Below are 20,469 nucleotides of genomic sequence, written 5' to 3'. Positions count from 1 at the left end.
ACAAATTTATTTGCAATTTGCATCGTGAAACCCTGAACTTGTACCATCAAACTTTTATTTCAATGTTATTACTGTTAGTAGAAATAATTAGCACATTCAGACAGCGTTACAACATTTAAGGATTTGATTAGCGGACCGTTTTTTGTCTAACGGTCTGACGTGACTAACAGCTGTTAATTTGATCTTTTGAAAATTCAAAACGCAAAATTCGAATTTTTCAGTGTGACAATTCGCTTTACCGCTCGATACCAGTGCCGCAGCGAAGTGTGCACTGCAATAAAACGCTGCAGCGCTACCGTTTCCTGAATGCGCCTAATAATGATCGGAGCTCTGATAAATGTTTGTTGCCAAAAAATTGGCAGTCGGCCAAGATGGAAAATTTCTTTGTGTACAAAATGAGGTTTATCTCGTATTAATAACCTCAATTTATAAACTCCCTTCTTGCCAAACCGATTCTTTGAATGTGCTTTGATGAGCGTTTTGAGCAAGTCACTCGGGAAGAAAATTGCGAATTGTTGTGGTCCAAATCTTCGCTGAACCAAAAAATGGTTCGTCATCGAAAATGAGTTACGAATACCGGTTATGTACATGTCCTCTCCAACAATCGCATTTTTGGCATGTTTGGTTTACAACGGCCGAATTCCAAACAAAGAAATATAACCGTTAAAGATAGTGTTAGTGTGGGCTTCGTTATGAATTCAAAAGTTAACCGAAAAATTATCTTGCCTAAACAAGTTCCTTCTCGATGGTAATGGTAATCTTTCAATGGTACACGCTCAGCTGGACGAAGTTGTTTTCGTACAAACATCAAGGTCGAAAAAGTATTTTTTTTAGCCGAATCTATTCTTAGACAACCTACTGCAAAATGGCATTTTTATGAGGTTTTAGACTTTTACTAGGATTGGTGTTGGAGCTGCTACGTAAACAATTTATAAGGAAAATAAACCGGGTTTTGGAGAAAATCGAATTATTCTAGGCAAAAAACCACAACGCAGTTAACATTTCTCCCATTTCTCTTATGATCTGAGGTTGCGTAACGTGGAATTTCAGTTGCAATTGTGCATCGGCAATGAGTTAACACCCACACCGTGAGCGCAAAAATGAAAGTGGACTTCCAAGGAATGAAAATAAAGAACCACAATGCCGTTGTTTACCGTTCATTGTGTTTTAAGGTGCATTCTCGTTGACAAAAGTTTCCTTTTAAAAATAGCTCATAAGTTACGTGCAAAAATAAAATGTTTTTTTAGACTCAACAGGTCATTGATCATGAATGAAAATGCATACTAAGGGCATTTTTTTTTGTGTAAATAAGTCCTTTGCAGAAACAGTAAACCGATGCACTTAATATAAACATAAAATTGCGTTAACTGCTCGTTTCGTGGGAATCTCCTTTTGTTGTTATTCAAAACTGGTCATCAGTTTATGTTTTTCTATAGTTGTGCGGCTGGTGCAGAAATTTGAAACTTACATTTGTACATCATGTAAATGGGTCATGTTCTACGTAAATAACCTGACTGATGTGTACTGACCGAGGAGGGGCGCATAAGATTATGGATAAATCAAAATAGGTGGCAATAAAAGTAAAAAATTTCAAATACATACAAAAAGTATACATGAATCAAATAAATAAGAATTTTAAGATGTAATAATCGGAAAAAAATTATTGGTTTTAGGGCCAAAAAGTTAATTTTTCGTCTGCGACCCTATGAATAGCGCTGCGGTAGTAAATTTATTGGTTCGTACCTTCCTGCAATAAAAAACCATTTTTTGTTTTATAAAAGTTTTGTCCTTTAAAGGCTTTTACAGCGACAGCGATAATTTAATACGATTTAGAGACGATATGTAGGGTGTAACATAAACGATGACTTACGTATCCGGATATCTGGTGTTACACATAAAATACGCATCCGTTGAGGAATGTTTACACATATGAGTTTTGGTAATTTTTAACTTTACCTACCGGTTCCGCTTGAAAAATGATGGGAATTGATACTTGAAAAAAAATCAAATGGCCATAACTATCAAATTGCTATTTTTTCTTAAAGAAAATTAAAATTTTCTGTTATTTCCAAAAATTTGAAAAAATCATAAACGAACCTTTTTTTTTACTTTTAATTTTCTACCCATATTCAAATTTTCGATTTTCTCGGGATATTTTTGTACTTCTGGAGGGTGTAAATCGGCCAGCGAACTCGTAACGATAATTCTATCCTAATAAAATCGTTGCTTGAAATGCAATTATTAGTTAAATCTGTAGTAAACAAAGCCTTTTGAAAAAATGAAAAACACGTTAAGTCGACCTATTGCAAAATGAATTTAGATTACAAAGGAGATACTCGGGTTAGCGATTTTGCTATATTTTTTGAAAGCTAATTGGCATAAAAACAGATATAGAAATAATAACATATAGAGCCTAAAAAGGTGATGTTATGTGCTAAGCAAGTGCATATTGGAAATCCCGGTAGATATGACTACAAAAGTGAATCTGATAAAAATATGAAATATCGTTTGCTACGTTACTGGAATAACAAACTTTTAATTTTGTAGTTCCACCGAAATATGTACAATATATAGGGTGTTACCAAACGTTATTCCGAAAACTTGAAATGCGTTTCCTAAATTCAGCTGTGTTTTCTATGAGAATCAAGAAACACTTCACATATCACACCCATTTTGGAACATTTTCCCGTAAATGTACATTTAAAGGTAAAACAATGTCATTATAATATTGTATAACCTCTGGCAACTTGTCGCGGAACTTAATTTATTCTATAACTTTTATAAATATAAATATGATAAATTCTTGTTTTTCTTTGAATTGTTATCAACTATTTCTGCAAGTTTCACACACATGTATGTGTTCATAGCAATAGTTCTACTTCAAGATCAAGCATGAGCAAATAATATATCTCCTTTTTCTAAGAAGTGTATATGAAACCCATGATAAAATAGTTCCAATTTTCTGATGTAGTTTTTATCTGTAGGGATTTTCTTCTAGGTCTAATGCTACAGGAACTTAAAGTAGTAAGAGCAGCTTGTTCACTATTTGTCTTCGTTTAACATTTTTTCTATATCGTTGATTTCTCTGCCACCTTTTCGTATTTTCACTGATGGTTTATTTTCTTCCTTTTCAACTTTTTCCAATTATTAAAGCCAAGAAATACTATCAGGTCTGTAACGAGTACACAAATATTACGTATCGCATCAGAACTTTACAAAACAATGTTTACATCCTTATCAGAAATTTGCATTTATGTAACAACACCAAGTAATGCTTTACAGGCTGCCAATACTGTGTGACACCTACAAAATAATAATCGGTTCTAAAAAACCGAATGAATCATTGGTCAGGCGGATGAATCATCAAACCCATTGATAACAACGGTTATAATTTATTTATACAGTGTTTAAGGTATTAATAAGAATTGTATGATTCACTCGTCGTTACAACTTAAATGCACATACGTATGATGTTGCATAATCATTACAGATTATGTTGTTGATGTTAGTTCCGAATTGATTCTGAAGCTCTTAAACGTTTGATGAGACAACAATGGCATTATAGGAGGTGAAATCAGTTGCAAAGAATAGCAAGGAATGTGAAAGGTGCTTTATATTTTGGACGAAACATAAGATGATGATTTCCCAAACATAAAAGGATGTAGATTGATTATTATATCTTTTCCATCGCAGCAGGAAGTTATTTTTAATGACTCGAATTTTTTATTTTACTTTCTAGTGGCGACCGAACTGGTTGCCGAGGAATTAGTACAATCGCATAAAGCAGAGAGACATATGCGATATTTAAAAATTTTGCACACCGGAAATCACTTATCTAGATTTATCATTTTATTGGAAATTCTATGAAATATTTCCGTCTTATAAATTTAAGTAAACAATTTGTTGAACGTCATTCAAGTTGTAAATTTCTTAAATGATTCGATACGAAGTTAGAGATAATATTGTTAAGAAAAGTACTGGGAATTGTACTATAGTGATCAACGTTAAATGTAAAATAAACAAAAATTACCTTCGAGATTAGAAAAGCGGATAAAACTTTAAGCTAACAAAGTTATCGAACTAAGAAATTTCTCAAATAGCGCTTTATGGACCAAAATTCATTTACCATTTCCAAAGAAACAACTGAAATTTTCCTGCCAAAAGGATTTAAAAGTAACGATTTCATTGAATTTTTGGGTTTCCGTAGAGGACTAAACCAAGTTTGTGAACGGCGAACTCCACAAAAAAAGGTAACTTCCTTAGCTTATTGCTCGAATGTCTTCGCAAAGTGGTTGGTTGCGAAGACTCGCCGATCAACTAAAGATAATGTTAAATCGTGTTGCAAATTTATTTGCAAATGGCGGGAAGACGGCGACAAATGTGAAAAAAATCCAAGAAGCAATGAAGTTCATGGAATGAACAAGGAACTCAAACATATGCCGCTGTAGATCGGTGGCGTTCCACGAAAAGTTAAGTATAGTAAAATGAGGCTTGACCCCGAAAAAGTAGCACTCTGTATATTGTATTGTAAAGTAATTAAACGATAATCTTCGAAGGATTCTCCCTTTCCCTCTTTCACTCTCTCTCTCTCTCTTCCTCTCTTCTTCTCTTTCCCTTTCTCCCCATCCCTCCCCTCTCTCCCCCTCTCACCCTATCTCTCCCTTTCATCCACTCTCTACCCTCCCCTCTCTTTTACAAATTTGAATTCATTCAATGATTAAATTACGTCAACTAGTTTTTCGATATGACGGACATTTCGTACTTGTTCTTCACCCCGCGTATCTTCTCTTACATTAATCAAATTTTACCGGGATTCAAAGGCAACCTAAGAGAGCGTCATCGAAGACTACTAACAATGTAAATTCAATTAACAAGACATGTTAATAAATTACGTACTATAATAAAGGCTAGGCAGTAAAATGTAAATGTTTGAATTAAATATCAATGCATCATATTCTTGGGTTGATATATCCGCAGGATGGAAAAATTTTTTTTGAATTGCGAAAATCAATTACTTCATTTTAGTCTTGAAGTTGAGAAATAAACCTTTAATATACATAAAGCAATTTATTTATTAAATTGAAAATGCCAAATTGTCATATAAATATATATACTTTTTATTTTTATTTTTTGTCATTTACTTGACGATAGCTAAGGAAATTGCTTGAGGATTTAGATGTCCAGGACAAGTATTAACTTTTTTCTGTTTAGGCATTTATGAGAGTGCTGGTTAGGATTAATGCCGTCGATATCAAAATCGTATTCACCAAACAATCATCGAAGGTTTCAAATATCCTTTTTTTTAAATAGTTGCAAATCTCACCATACAAATTGCGTTTATCAAGATGCAGGCGATGGTATCCATGATGAGACCATTGAACTGTAAAAAAAAACAGTACTTACTGCAATTGTCATATTAATATTGATGAAGCTACCTGTTTTTGTTGGTTCAACTGACCTCGTATAAGAAAAATCATATAGAGGACAGTAGAGAAATTGCATAGTCAAATGTTGTCAAATTCGGGTCGCAAAAGGGCGCTCGCGAGGCGCCTTCCAACTCTACAAAGTTTTTCGACCAAAAATTGGGTCAATTTAATTTTTACACCTTTTGAAAGGTGTGCAAATTACGCTGTCCTTCAACCTAAACAAAAATCTATTTTTGAAACGGCAGTACTGTTAGAATACGTAAAGTTAGCAGTTGGGGAATAGCCAAGAACTAGGTATGTCGGGTAATCTCAGTGTCGGCAAAAAAATTTATGATAAGAATCATATCGTCGCGTGGTGCAAATGGACTAACTGCCTCATAAGTAGTGATCAAATAATGTAAGTGATTGTGAGTACTTCAGTAGAACTACGGTTCATTTTTTTCCAAAACATGGAAAGCTAGAGTCTTTAGCTCAACGTACGAGTGTCAATTAGTGAACGAAGAGTATTTAGCTGCAAATAAGACACGTGTACACTTTTAATAAAACTAAGTAGGTAGTTGTGCGAGGTAACATATGAATGTAATAATGTTGAACCTATTACGAAATACTACGAAAGACCTTAATAACTGCCAACTCCGCTAATCACTTGGCACAACTGGTGCGCTTGTTTTTGTTTGAAAAACCAGGAACGCATCAATCAGATGAAGATCTTTTAGCGGTGTGGTCTTTGATATTCCAACAGTTAATGTCACTAATTTATAAAGTTCCTGTTCCCAATTTATGTCAGCTATCAACTCTACACATTTAAGTTGCTGTACCGTGCGGCTCTAAGTCGTCCCCTCCTGTTAACTTTTTAGCAAATTATCATTAAAAAAAAAAAAATTCAAAAGCAGCATTAAATACAACAGAAAATATACTATTTTTTGACATTTATCTGTTTTTTGAAATTTTTCCTGAACTCCGGTAGCGCAAAATGGCAATTTTTTTTTTAATTGAAACATGGAACAAGTGACACCTCAAATTAAAAGTCTTAGTTTTTTACACAAAGACTGTTTGTGAAAACAAAATCGAACACAAACCAATTTCCAGACCAATTCCTATCAACAAACAAATTCCTTCATTATTTACGTAATATTTAATTGTAATTTAATTGCATTTTTACCAAATTTATACCTGTTTTTCTCAATAAATAATTGATGCATTTTGAATTGCAACGCACCATCGAATGCAGTTTTGAAACGCTTTCAATTTGAGGTGTCACTTGTCCCACATGCAATTTTGAAAAATCGGAAATTTTGCGCCACCGGTGACGTGAGGAATATTAAAAAAATAAATGAACCTCAAAAGATAGTAGTTTTGGCCCCGTTCAATGCTGCTTTTGAATTTTATAAAAATAATAATATTTTAAAAAGTGAAGGAGGGATGGACAATTCCTTACAGTAGACGATTGATTCGAGATTGGAAAAACATTGCCGGGAAAACCGTATATTCCATTATGTCTTACATCCGGCTGACGCAGTTTTATTATTCGTATTGCACCTCTGTATGTTGAAAACTCAAATTTGACCTTACGCATAATAATTATTAAAGTTATAAATTAGCAGAGTGAACGAAGCATCTTAAGTTGCTGTTATCTAATATGGCATAAGTACTTATCGATTGAAAAATCCAAAATGGTGCCTGCTTGTATGATACAATGTGTCTTTGACTTCCAAAATTTTCACGTGTCGATTGTGTTTACTTTGCATACAATGATAACTTTTTATTGTTCTTGTTAGTATGTATCACTTCAATTTGCATATAAAGTGCTTCACCAAATTATATGTCCAGTATCCGTCAAAAAAATCAGTACCGAAAATTATAATTAAATTTGTTTTTAGTTGATATAGTGCACATGTTCAAATTATGCCGCATAGTAGCATAACCAGTTCTATTGCCATTTTGCAAGTCATTTTTATTTTTTTGCATACAAGAGTTTACTGTAAATTATGCAAATAAACCGGAAACCATTTCTTTGAATTTTTTTCAATATTCCAACACCTACTGTTGCAGCAAATTTCCTTGTTAAATTGATATTTTTGTGGAAATTTCTTTGAACTTGGACAATTATTCCCTCCTACTCCGAATGATCGAAAATAATCCTCTTCTAAAGAGGCTTTTTCTTCAATTTAAATAGCCATTCTAGGAATTATTTCAATGGCAATATTGTTCTCAGATGACGGGTGCAGATATGTACGAGCCCACGATGATTAACGTGTATACAGGGTGATTTAAAACTGTATGTGAAAAATTAAAGAACGCGTAGAGTTTGACGCTCTGGTTAAAAAATATCTGCTGGCAGACCTTTGTTTCCAGGTTATTATACTGCGAATGTTTTTGCATTTTTTATTGTTAATAATAATTAAGTAATAAAAATTATTTTTAATTATTATTAACTAAGCTATAAATTATGATCATTAGAGAGGATACAAGCTTGACAGCGTGAAATAAACGAGTCGTATGCTGATTGCGTATTTTGTCCATTTTGAATGTGTTCCACTGCATTCATTAATCTTTACATTAATTGCTCACGCGTGTCCATTTTTACTGTGTAAATCAATTGTTTTAAATATCTCATACAAAACAATCCAAAGTATTTAAGTCAGGCGATCTCACAGCCCATAGCACTTGACTAATCCCTCTCACAGAAAAAAAATTACATTTTCTAACCAGAATGTCAAACTGCACACATTCCTTTATTTTTTGCCTCGAATTTTGAATCGTCCTGTATGCACATCTGTAAATTTGAGTATGATATTACTCGATTTCTTTTGAAAACCTATGCTCCTGCAAAAGCATGACACCTCGACTTGGATATTTCAGGAAATTTGTTTTAAAATCTTAGAAGTTGCTAAAAAAACTTTTGGCCTTTTTTTATTTTTTAATATTTATTATAATTTATGTCAATTATTTTCCAAAAGTGGTACCCACGATTCAGAAGCAATAAGAGCAATTTCAGTCTCTTTCTCCTTGAATATCGGTGAAAAAGCTCATGTCAGCTTGCATTAGAGACGTCAAGTACCTCACAATATTTTTCTGGTGAACTGTATAATGTTCCTACAGTTTCTCTCCCATTTCTAAGACTTATCGAGTTGTAATGAGTCCGATTTACCTTTCGGCATATTTGCGATATTTCTATTAACCTAAAACCAAAATATCCATCTAGTTTTCGTTGTTTCTACGGATTGTTGTGATCTTCCGAGCCAAATTTACATTTCGTGCTTTTTTGGTCCTTCGAATCGGACACACCTTTTCAGTGTCGCCACTTTTTTTCGTTTAAATTCTCGTCCAAGGTGATCGAATTTGAATATTTGGCCGCGAATATTTGCGACACATCTATTAAACTAAAGCCAAAGTGTTCATCCCGTTTTTGATCTCTCTGCTCAATGCTGTAATCCTTCGGGCCCGTTCATACATCTTTAATGCTTCGAGCCCGACACTCCTCACTCTCGTGACTCTCGTTTCAAATCTCGAACATAACAGTCGCATATCAATTTATTAAAGTATATATATGCATACGGGGTGTTATTGAAGTACGTGGTTAACCTTCAATATAAGATTATTTGAGCCATTCTACGACGTAAAGTTTATGTAAACATAGATCCGGTAGGGTTTGCTTTATAAGCTGCAGAAAATCGTTGAAATCCCAATGGGCTTCTATACTCGGCAAACCGCTGACCCGCCAGCGTCCTCGACGAGACGAACCTTTCGCTTAGACCCCATAACTCGAAGGCAGTGATCTTGGCGTTCTGTCCTTCGGATATGGTCCAGTACCTCTCCTTCTGCCTGTTCGCTCTTCTTGGAACCATGCCTGATAACATCTCACTGTAGACTTTACATTACGGCTTGATCTAACGGCGATTTCCCTCAATGACCGACCGGCCTCTCGCAGATCCACAAATTCGATCTCTCTCAAATTCGTTTAATTGATGAAAATTTCGCGTTCTGAGTCTGGACATATTTGATTACTCTAAAAGCACATTCTAAGCACACTATACACCAATAAATGATGTTTTGCAATCATATTGTTGATATTTCATTGCGATTTTGATAGTAAGAAAAAAAACCTAGGATTTGTGATATCTCATAAATACATTGATAAATATGGCTGAAAATGTAATCTTTTTTGTGCGTTCCCACCAAAAATGATTTAAACAAAACCATTTTTAGTGGGTGTTCCCTTTTCTATGTCACGCAGTGTATAAATTCTTCGTTTTACAATCTTGTAGTCCTTCCAGCCACATTTACGTGTTCGTGTTCCTTTGTTCCTTCTAGCCGGACGTGCGCTTTCGTGTTTCGTTGGTCCTTCGAGCCAGATCTACATTTTCATGTTTCTTTAGCTCTTCGAGCCGGTTTTCCAGTTTTGTGCTTCTATGGTTCTTCGAGCCGGACACACCAAAAAAGTCGAATTTCAATTTCTAACCAGGGATATTGTTTCCGATACTTGTTCGTTACGACAATGAAACGGCGCGGATTGCGCGGTTGCTCGTTTTCATTTCGACCCATCGGCCTTGTAGAACAACTCAAGCTTTTAGTCGACGACCCGCTACAGCTTTACGACCGATTGATTTGTAGTTAAAGCGTGTGTGTGCGTCGTGTATGGGACGTGCTTCCGTGTACAAATTCCGTGAAAATATGTACACGTTTTCCAGTGCTGTGAAGATCAGTGTACAGCAGCGATGACCAGAGGAGCGCCCGTTATGGATAAAGCCAAGTTTCCCAAGGTAAAGTGTGCCAAAAACGCGAAAGTTTACGGACAAAGGATGCGAGTTTGTTGTATTGCATAATAATTGGACATAAACAAATACTTGACTCAGGTCAGTTAAATAATAAATGCTGTTTTAGTTTTGTTCAAGTCCTGGCTTCACGTTGGGTCCACGTGTTCACGAACTTCCCCGGTACCATTGCGGTTACCTCTGATAACCGTGCGAAACATATTTGAAAGGAATGCAGTACCCAGACAGTTGGAAGCTTAAAATAACCGGGAGCAAAAGTGAAATAGGGTCAAAGACCGTTAAACGGAACATCCGGATTTTTAAAGTACTTTGGCGCCAGTCCGGTCTTGCAGACCGCAACCTGCCCTAGAGAAGTCTAGATAGCTACATTCTTTCTAGGCATCCAGGCCACACATACGTCAGGGCTTATTGGTAATCACAAAGAAATATATCACAGAGTGTTCGAAAACAGATGCCACATCTTATATTTTACGAATGGTCTAGGTATTTAGAACTATTAAAACGTTTAATGGCGTCTTAGTTTCATTTCGACGCTCGTAACACCATCGCTAATTATGATCATAGATACAGTTACTCACAAAATCGAGCGTACATACGTTGAAATGTTATAATTCCTTAAATGATCACCTGAAACGAACGAATTTAGGAGTTTTTATGATCTACGTTGATTTATATGATATTTAAAAAAAACATGAAATATTTGAATATTTTTGAAAATAAAAAATTAATACACCAAATCGTCATTATAAATTGGGACGCAAAATTGAGCCCGCACCATATTAATAAACACGCAATTCAGTTAAAAATAAACATAAAGTTCAACTTCAATACTTTATGGAGTTTCCCTGGAAGTCTATAACGGTTTGGAGTCGTCGAGGCATTGATCGGATTAATTTAAATGTGTAATCAGGTCGCATTTCCTCCGATGCAGGAAAAATTACATTTTGAAATTTTTCTTTATTTTCGGGGGTTTTCATTTTGAAGTTTAGTTACCGTTAGATGCCATAGATTTTCGATGGGGTTTATGTCAGGACTCTGTGGGAGAGTGTTCAGCAATTTCGGCACATTACGTTAAAGCCATTCGGGAACCATTAACGCCACATTTTTCAGGTCGTTATCGTGCTGAAAATAATAAACCTTTGGCATGTTCATTTTTTCAGGCGAGGCTCTCAAATTTTCCCTTAATACATTTATATAAACACGTCTATCCATTATTCCGTCTGTGAAGTGCTGTTTGCCGGTACCAATGACCGACATACACCCCCATAACATCACAGAATGTCCATCGTGCTTAACGGTTACGACGACGTTTTTCATTTTCAGTTCTGTATTCGGTTTTCTCCGTACAATTTGTTTTCCATCCGATCCAAAAACGGCCATTTTGGTTTCGTCAGAAAAATAACTCGATTTCAAAAATCCAATGGACGATTCGTGTATTCCCGAGCAAAATTTAGTCGCTTGATTCTATTTACTTTAGGGATCTGTGGTTTCTTCCGAGCTGCTCGTCTATTATAATTATTTTTTCTAAGTACCCCGCGAACTGTTTCTGTGGATACTGAATGTCCAATCCTTCAGCTGACCTCCGCACTCAATTTGGGAACCCTCTGTTTGGGATCCTGGTTAATTTGCCGCACAATAAAACGTTCATCATTAGCACTAAAAATTATTTTTCCTCCTCTCCCGATGTTATTCTCAAGTGTTCCTTCGTATCGAAATTTATTTATAATGTTTTAAATTTTGGAATTCATTCTTCCTACAATTGTATCAATTTTTCGTATTCTCTTTCCTCATGAAAAAAATTTAACAATTTCTTTTCGGATTCGCTAGTTTCACATCGCTGAGTTTTCATCTTGAAAATTCTTGATAGGACAACTGTGTCGGAACTGAATTGCCTATAGGGCACTGATAAATCCAACGTCTTTATCATCAACGTTCCGATAATTTCCTTGCCGTTCTTTAATTCTTTCTGTTGTTTGATTATGTACGCTCAATTTCTGTGAGAATATTCGAGAATTTTTAAATGATCTTGCCCTGTTGACTCCAATATATTATTTTCATTTTTTCTTTACGTAAAACATTGATGTTTTGAGTGAAATAATGGTGGCCTTAAATTATTTGGCGAAAATATTTTTTGTGAACAAAAGGACAAGAAACAATTTGTGATTTGAATGATTGTGCACGCTCAATTTTGTGATTAGTTGTATAATGAAATCCTCATGAAAGCAGCTAAAATACCTATAGGTAACCCTAATCGCAGATCTACAACTAATTGATGCAAGAATCGCAAAAAAGTTGAAAATAACGGTGGTTCGATGAAATTCTCTTAGAGATAAGCAAATATGACCTGGAGTCCGAATTACTCATTATATGAATAGCAAATACCGAAAAGGACAGAAAAGTTATTTGAAGAACCTAACACACCCATTATTTACAACTGACCCTTATCTGCAGGCAATTGAACTGAAGACTGAAAACAGTCCAAATTGTGGTCATTAAGTGAAATCATCTTTACTACTAAGAACTAAACCATTTAAAGATAACATAAATAGAGAAATCTTTGAAGTACTTAAAGGGCTACAGTCAAATTTCTAATCAAAAAAATGGAAAATTCTGATATTTTATCGAAATTCGATTAGTCAAAAATACTGAATTCAAGAGTCATGGGAGAGAGAGAGCCCTTTTGTTGAGTTTTTGTATTAAATGAGGATTAGAAAGATGAGGAATAATCAAGAATCATTCTCTTATTTGGCTAAATTTGTGAGCTTTCAGACGAACGTTTTCACGATTCCAATGTAATATAGAAAAGGTATCCTGTTGCATTTTATCGAGATAAATGGTTAAAGTAAAAAAAAATTCAGTGATAAACGATCGGAGTTGTGTACGTTGATAATTCAATTCTTATCAAGTAAAATCTTATGATTTCCTAGCACCTGCTTGGTCATATGTATATTAATCAAATATTTATCGCAACATTTATCGACAAATAAATCAATAGCATTCCACGGAGCTTGCAACATGACAACTTTATTTAACACGCCATTCCTTGATTGATTACCTGCAGATAAACGCTATAATTGGCCCTCAATTAGTATTTGATCTGATTAATTGCTTATTTGGATTTTATAGCAAAATCATAATTGGTGGTTTCCCCTGATGGATGTGTATGGTAAGCACGAAGAACGTGGTTACCGTACGGTTTCGAAATCTGGCAATACAGGGCGTTATTCAAGTACGTTGGCAAAATTAAAGGGGTGATTCTACGACTAAAAGTTTATATTAATATAAGTCCGCTAATGCTTTTTTTCCAGATGTGGGGTATCAAATTAAAAAAAAAACGCGTTTTTTCGTGAAAATCTTAGTAATCCTTCAGCCGATTTTGTTAAAATTTGGCATTGTGATTTGTAATTATCATTGTTATTTATGCGCCGCTGACTATTTAAAAACTTTTCGCATTAAGCATTGTTTTGGCCCCCTAGATAACCGGATTTAGATCCGTTAGATTTTTTCCTTTGGAGGCATATAAAGTCCTTAATTTTTGGAACTCCGGTTGATACTGAAGGAGAATTAACCAAGCGGATACGCGATCATGTATCATCAGATAAGATATACGTTCGGAATATTTGACCGTGTTCGGGAATCGATTCTAAGACGAGCTGATCCTTGCATTGAAGTTGGAAGAGGACATTTCCAGTAGCCATTGTAAAAATCACCCCTTGAAGTTTCGCCACGTACTTAAATAACACTTTGTATATCGATTGTGGAATTAATTAAAATAACAAACCTTTTAGACTTACAATTACTCAAGTTTTACCTTGACAAATATCTGTTCAAGTCAATAAGCAATGTGTGGGAGTACCACAAATAATTTCTAATTATCAGCAAAGGATAATTTCCGTTTCAGTTATGCGAAATTCGCTCGGTAAGCAGATGAATCAAGGACAAAGTTTAGATTCCTTGACCAATAGGAACGAAACGAGAAGTGAACAATGCATGATCACTGCTAATGACAGCGAGAACGAGCCCTGAAAATTGATTAGTTGGAAGGGTCGGAAGGGAGAGACTCCCAGATGAACCTCCAAGAAACCTTCGATCAAATCCGTGCAATTTCTATGCCATACTCTCTGATTAGAAATTAGCGTCCTCTAATTGTTTATTCCTAATCACTGTCGATTCTTACCAATTATGAGGCGCCATCAGACAAAGTCTTAATAACAATCCGTCGTTTCTAAAATTTTGTGGGTGTTTGCCTTGAAACTCTCTCGAAATGTCCAGGTAGATATCCGGAGACGTCCGATAAAATCTGACATGATTGAATAATCATTTTTCGAGTGGACAAGAGTAATTATTGAATACAACAATTTCCAGCTAAAAACCAACAGTGTAACATCCAAATTTACAAAGATTGAATCGCCTTATCACAGAATAAGCTTTGCTGAGATGAGATAAGGAGATAACACCCACCTTTCTTGAATTTCGCAGGTATAACAAAGTATTCCTCAAAAGCGACGAGTAATTCAGTCAACGTCGGACCGTTAACGAACATTCGTCGATACATACTACAAAGCTTTCGTGTAGCAGAATTTTTAAAACACACATTCATACTAATTTGTGCGGAATACTTTAAATCGAATTGTAACATTTGTTTTTGTTTCTTAATATGAATTGGACTCGTTGACAATTGGGTGCGTTAAATATGTGGCCGGAGAAGAACTGGACATGGAGGAAGAAAAACGAGCTACCGCTAAGGGAAGATTTTTTAAAGCGAAGAAGTTTGTTTGATACCTCGCCAACGCTACCAACGGTTGGTAAATATTATGAAACATTAATTTCGAAATTATGGGTAAATATCATAGATTTATGCTCGGAACACAATTACATCGAAACTGCTCATCATTCATACATGTAAATTTGCAGCATCGGGTTTACGGTTCATTGTTACCTAGAGGGGTTCCTTCATACTGCAGAACTTAAGCAGTAAAATGTACCAGAGTGGGTGGCCGAGTGAAAAGGTGGTTCTTCTTGGCACTGTCGTTGATTTTAACTTTCCGCATAAATTTTCTCTAAAAAATAAATTACGCACGTAAATTATGTTCTATAAAGCAATTTGAAATTATTTCGGAATGGACAAGTGAACTCGAATTTACTCAATAACAGAAAATCCTTCGTGTCCGATGTTTTCGTCATCAGCACACAATTTTTATAACTTTCAAATTCCGGATTCTCGTAAGTGTTGAATCTGCAGCAAGATCTCTGAAGCGGGAGTACACAAATTTGACACAAATCTGAAGTTGGTCTCAGGGAAATAACCGTCTCAAAATCTATACATGGCGGTCCTTAAGGGTGTTCCGATTTTTAAGGAGCTAATTCTCTGGATTGTTCTAAGACTAGAACGTTTTAGAAAATTTAATATATTTTTTTGTATTTTCAAAATGTCAGTGTGTTATTGAAAAAGTGTCCGACATTTCACAGAATAATTTTTCAAGTGGTTATACCTTCGAGACAAGCGATCATTAGGACGTTTTTAATCTCAGAAACAGGATAATGGAATAATGTCAAGAGATTCCAAATACTAATGGAATTTTTCAGAGGATTCACGATCGATCAGAAGCAGATTGAATGCTTACATAGTGTAAGGAGGACATTTTCCATACTTATAATAATATTTATTATTTATCTAGGGTTGGTTTGTAATATTAAAAAAAAAAACAAATTATAATAATTATTAAATATTATACCATGTTAACTAAAAACCGATAGTATTCAGTTTTTGAAGTGTTATTTCCTTGTTTTCGTGAATAAAAAGTAACATAATAAGTAATTTTAATATTTGTGGATAATTAGCACGTTTAATCAGTTTCAGATACGTTTCTTCGAAAACCGTTCCTTATCGCAACTGCACCAAGGTGTACTTTTTTCAAGCGAACGAGGTGGAGAAAAAAAAATTTCGCTCTAAAGTGACATACAGCGTGGCACAAAAAAGTTGTAGCTGTTTAAGAGTGTCTTAGTGGTCGCTTGTGGCACCTTCTAGAAGACAACCAAATCATTGATAAATTTGAATTTCCCATCCTAAAATCCTCCGGAGACGAAGCTTCATAACATTAGGCAGATCGAAAGTTATAAAAAAATATTTGATTTATTTTTCCAACTTTGATATCCCGCATCGTGAAAACTGAAGGAGCTTATAAGAATTTTCCATCTTAAAATTACTTGAAAAATCATCCTGCAAAATGTTCGGAAGCTTGTTCAATAACACCATTTGCATAAATTCTTTTCCGTGATATTATTGGGTTTGCAAACTAAGTATGTTTTCTTAATTTTTTTCCTTTTTCTCTTTTATTTACTATCGTAAACTTACTGGAAATCTACTTCTACGAACACGTATTTTCAAAATGGACGACACAATGGACATCTGAAATTCCGCTATTAACCATAATCAATATATCAATAAATTATATTACTATGTATTCTATAATCTACAATCGTGATCGAAAAAGTACTATTGATCACACTGCAATTGTATTCCGAAAATAGATTTTGTAATTGTAATATATAAAATTTCCTTTGAGATTTAATCTTTACACAGCAAAAAACCTTACTTTGTCTGGAATTTTTTTCTAGTCACGACACAAATGCAAAGTTCAACAAAATGTTAAAACGCATCTAACACATGTCTGAAAATTTCATCGAACCTGATTCTAATTTGTTGCTAAAATTGTCAAGAGGTTCATCCTTTGTACCACCAAGAATTTGTTTTAAATCACCCTTTGAAGAATTATCTTCCTCCATCTTTGCTCTAAATCGCTCCTGAAACTACAACTATATATATACAGGGTTATTCACGCTATACGGCTCGGAATATTGTGGCCAAAATACGAGGTTTTCTAAAAATTTTTCTTTTGGGTTATATGGGGATCTATTATGGCTACTTTTTAAAATTATTTTCATATTATACAGGGTGTCCCAAAAGTGCTAAAAGTATCAAAGTTGTGTTTTTTTAAATGGAACCCCTTGTATATTGTTGCATTTTTGGATTCTCAGATCAAAATAAATGTGTGTTTTAATAAGGTTTACAATACCTAGCACTTACGGTTTTTGAAATAATTTAAATTTTGTAAAAATTTGGCCTAATTTTCATGTTTTAACCACTTAAGCAATATTTAAGTTATGTAAGCGTAATTTACAGTGTAGTGTAATAATGGATCATACTTTATATCCCAATCATGAAAAACTTGCCAGCTTATACAGGGTGTGCAAAAATTAAAACTATTCAAATGAGGACTTTAAGTGGCTATAACTGGATTAATTTAAATGCAATGCCATATTTTTTAACTTACCAGGATATGTAGTTTTTAAATACCCATCGAATGGTACTAGGATGTTCATAGCTAAGTCTTCGCGTTTTTGCAGAATGCACTAAATAATGGCTCCTTGCGCCATTTGGCGTCTTTTAGTTCAAAGTTCTAAATCACATATCAAGTATAACATAAAACGGAAACAAAATATTTATTACAGATGTTCGAAATGTCGACGAAGAAGCCAATAAACAATTCTTATGACATTCTCCAAGAATAAAAATCATGTCAATACGCTCTTCTTTTGGATAAATCTTCATTTTGACTATTTGCACTCGTTATAACACACACGCCTTAATCGGTAAAAACTAAAATGATCTTGACATTAGAGAGGATTTTTAGAGTAATAGAGAGTTTATGGGATTCGGGGTAACTTAAATACCCAATCAGGGGATCGGTACCCATTAACAGGGTCAATCCACAGTTGGTAACTTTTTAAATCCTTAAACCGTATCTTGAGACAAAGGCAAAAATTGAGAATTTACGGGGAATTGCAGCTGTAAAGATTTTGACCAAATATGGATGAATTTAGACCTTTGTCTTGATAAGGATAAAAGAGTGAAAGTTCCTTTATGCAGGGCAACCCTTACAGGAAGAAAATGGGTTCCCAACATATGGTCATCACGGACATGATCGGACGGATTGCATAGGCATAGGCGTAGCCTGAGGGTACATTACACACTCTAGAAAAAAAGTACCTTTGCAGACTAAACAAAAAAATAAACTAAATTAACTATCTGATATTTTGAAATATCATAGGCAACTAGATACATTGGAACTTTGAACTAAAAGACGCCAAATGGCGCAAGGAGCCATTATTTAGTGCATTCTGCAAAAACGCGAAGACTTAGCTATGAACATCCTAGTACCATTCGATGGGTATTTAAAAACTACATATCCTGGTAAGTTAAAAAATATGGCATTGCATTTAAATTAATCCAGTTATAGCCACTTAAAGTCCTCATTTGAATAGTTTTAATTTTTGCACACCCTGTATAAGCTGGCAAGTTTTTCATGATTGGGATATAAAGTATGATCCATTATTACACTACACTGTAAATTACGCTTACATAACTTAAATATTGCTTAAGTGGTTAAAACATGAAAATTAGGCCAAATTTTTACAAAATTTAAATTATTTCAAAAACCGTAAGTGCTAGGTATTGTAAACCTTATTAAAACACACATTTATTTTGATCTGAGAATCCAAAAATGCAACAATATACAAGGGGTTCCATTTAAAAAAACACAACTTTGATACTTTTAGCACTTTTGGGACACCCTGTATAATATGAAAATAATTTTAAAAAGTAGCCATAATAGATCCCCATATAACCCAAAAGAAAAATTTTTAGAAAACCTCGTATTTTGGCCACAATATTCCGAGCCGTATAGCGTGAATAACCCTGTATATATATATATATATATGAAAATTAGCCCAGTGTGTCTTAGCAGATAGGGGGGTGGATTTAGACGGAGGTATTAATTAGTATAATTGCTCATTTAAAGTCGAGGTTTTTGAACCCTTTGGTTCAGTAGAATTAAAATTTGTTAATTTTTTAAGCAAGTATCTCAGTCATATTACTCAAGACAGACTGTTGACACTTTGTGGGTTTGAGATTTAGAAGATGACCTTCAGGCCACACGAAATACCATTAATAAAATATTGCCGGAATTTGTTATATTATATTTAGGATTTGTATGAGCTATCATTTTGTTTTTGATAAAATGTATTAGCCTTTCGATTATAGATAGTTTTATTATTAGAATTCGCTAGATTGGAGATAATTATAATCATCATTTTATTGAAAAGATTAATTGTGCATGTATTACAACATATATTGTTGAAGCTTTGCGGCGTAAATTCCATTATCCTGATGTATGGTATTAGATGGTTGCCTTACGCCCCCCTATGTTGGTAAATAATATAAATAAGAAAGGAGGTATTGTTTGCTATCACATTGATGTTTAATCATTCCTTTCATATAGTGTTGCAATATCCGTTTAAATATTCTTTGTGTCCAATTATTATCAGTCAAAGTTCAAGACTATTGGTTCAAGAGACACACAAAATTGACTAAGGGAGCGGCCCATGTTTGTTGATGATATGATTAGCGGTCGATCACCGCATGTGAACATGCACAGAAACATAAACCTCAGAACGCGGACCCATGGTCATCGGTGTTTTCCTGTACGTAAGCTCCTTTCATCTCTATATGATTATTAGCAAATGACTTACCTTAGCCCGAGAGAGGAAAAAATCTCTTTACACATTATGAAGTTCTTAAAAATAGTCAAAGAGAACTCGAATTGAGAACAAAGTTATCGGGCAAAATTCAAAATTCAAAACTTTTTGAATTCGCACGGAAATGCAGTAAATATTTGAGCGATCACTTTCACTTTGGAAGACTTTTTTTCTATCCCTCGATTAGTCAATTTTCTATTTTTCCACTTTGAAATCTATCATTGAAGTCAGCCCAGAGAAACAGGTACTGCCATCCTGGAAATAGTACCTGCATCTCTGCAATTTTTTAATTTATTTTCTACCTTGAAATCTACCTAAATAAGACCCGGTGAACTATTCTTGTCTCGGAACACTTTTCCTCTGCCCCTGATTCAGGTAACTGTTTACCTTTTTGCAGGGAGAAATTTACCGCAACAATGAATGAAAAAGGAGATTCACGCCCTCGGATCTGCTTTTAAAATTGTAATTTTAAGAGTGTTCTTTATGTAGATTTTTCCATTTTAGGGTTTAAAATGTACTGAAATAAGACGAAACAAACTCGGATAATTGTTCCTTTGTGTCATAAATTCTCTATCCGTCTCTCTCAAAAAGAACATTGGAAAGTTGTTTTTGTGTAAAAAAATATATTTATGTTATTAACTTCAAGAGATCATCGGAGTCTTTGTGTAATG

At 34.4% G+C, this 20,469-nt stretch overlaps 1 protein-coding gene across 11 annotated transcripts in view; it reads left to right on the top strand.

Moving 5' to 3' along the window:
• Sarm (sterile alpha and armadillo motif) overlaps positions 1-20,469 on the top strand; it is a 79,248-nt gene that overhangs the window by 27,371 nt on the left and 31,408 nt on the right. For 2 of the 11 annotated variants that reach the window (XR_010733386.1, XM_066296415.1), the window contains exon 1: positions 14,725-15,041. The exons of 3 other annotated variants lie outside the window; for them this stretch is intronic. Coding sequence is in view for 6 of the 8 variants with exons in the window: in XM_066296415.1 (XP_066152512.1) it covers positions 14,895-15,041 (147 nt within the window). In the remaining 2 variants the exon portion in view is untranslated. Of the gene's footprint in view, positions 1-5,693; positions 5,824-10,033; positions 10,190-14,724; positions 15,042-20,469 lie in introns of those variants that run through there. 6 more of the 11 variants (XM_066296407.1, XM_066296406.1, XM_066296416.1 and 3 more) reach the window with 5 other exon arrangements.

Source organism: Euwallacea fornicatus, chromosome 25, assembly GCF_040115645.1.
Source record: "Euwallacea fornicatus isolate EFF26 chromosome 25, ASM4011564v1, whole genome shotgun sequence".
Taxonomy (NCBI): domain Eukaryota; kingdom Metazoa; phylum Arthropoda; class Insecta; order Coleoptera; family Curculionidae; genus Euwallacea; species Euwallacea fornicatus.
This window is presented reverse-complemented; position numbering and strand designations above follow the sequence as displayed.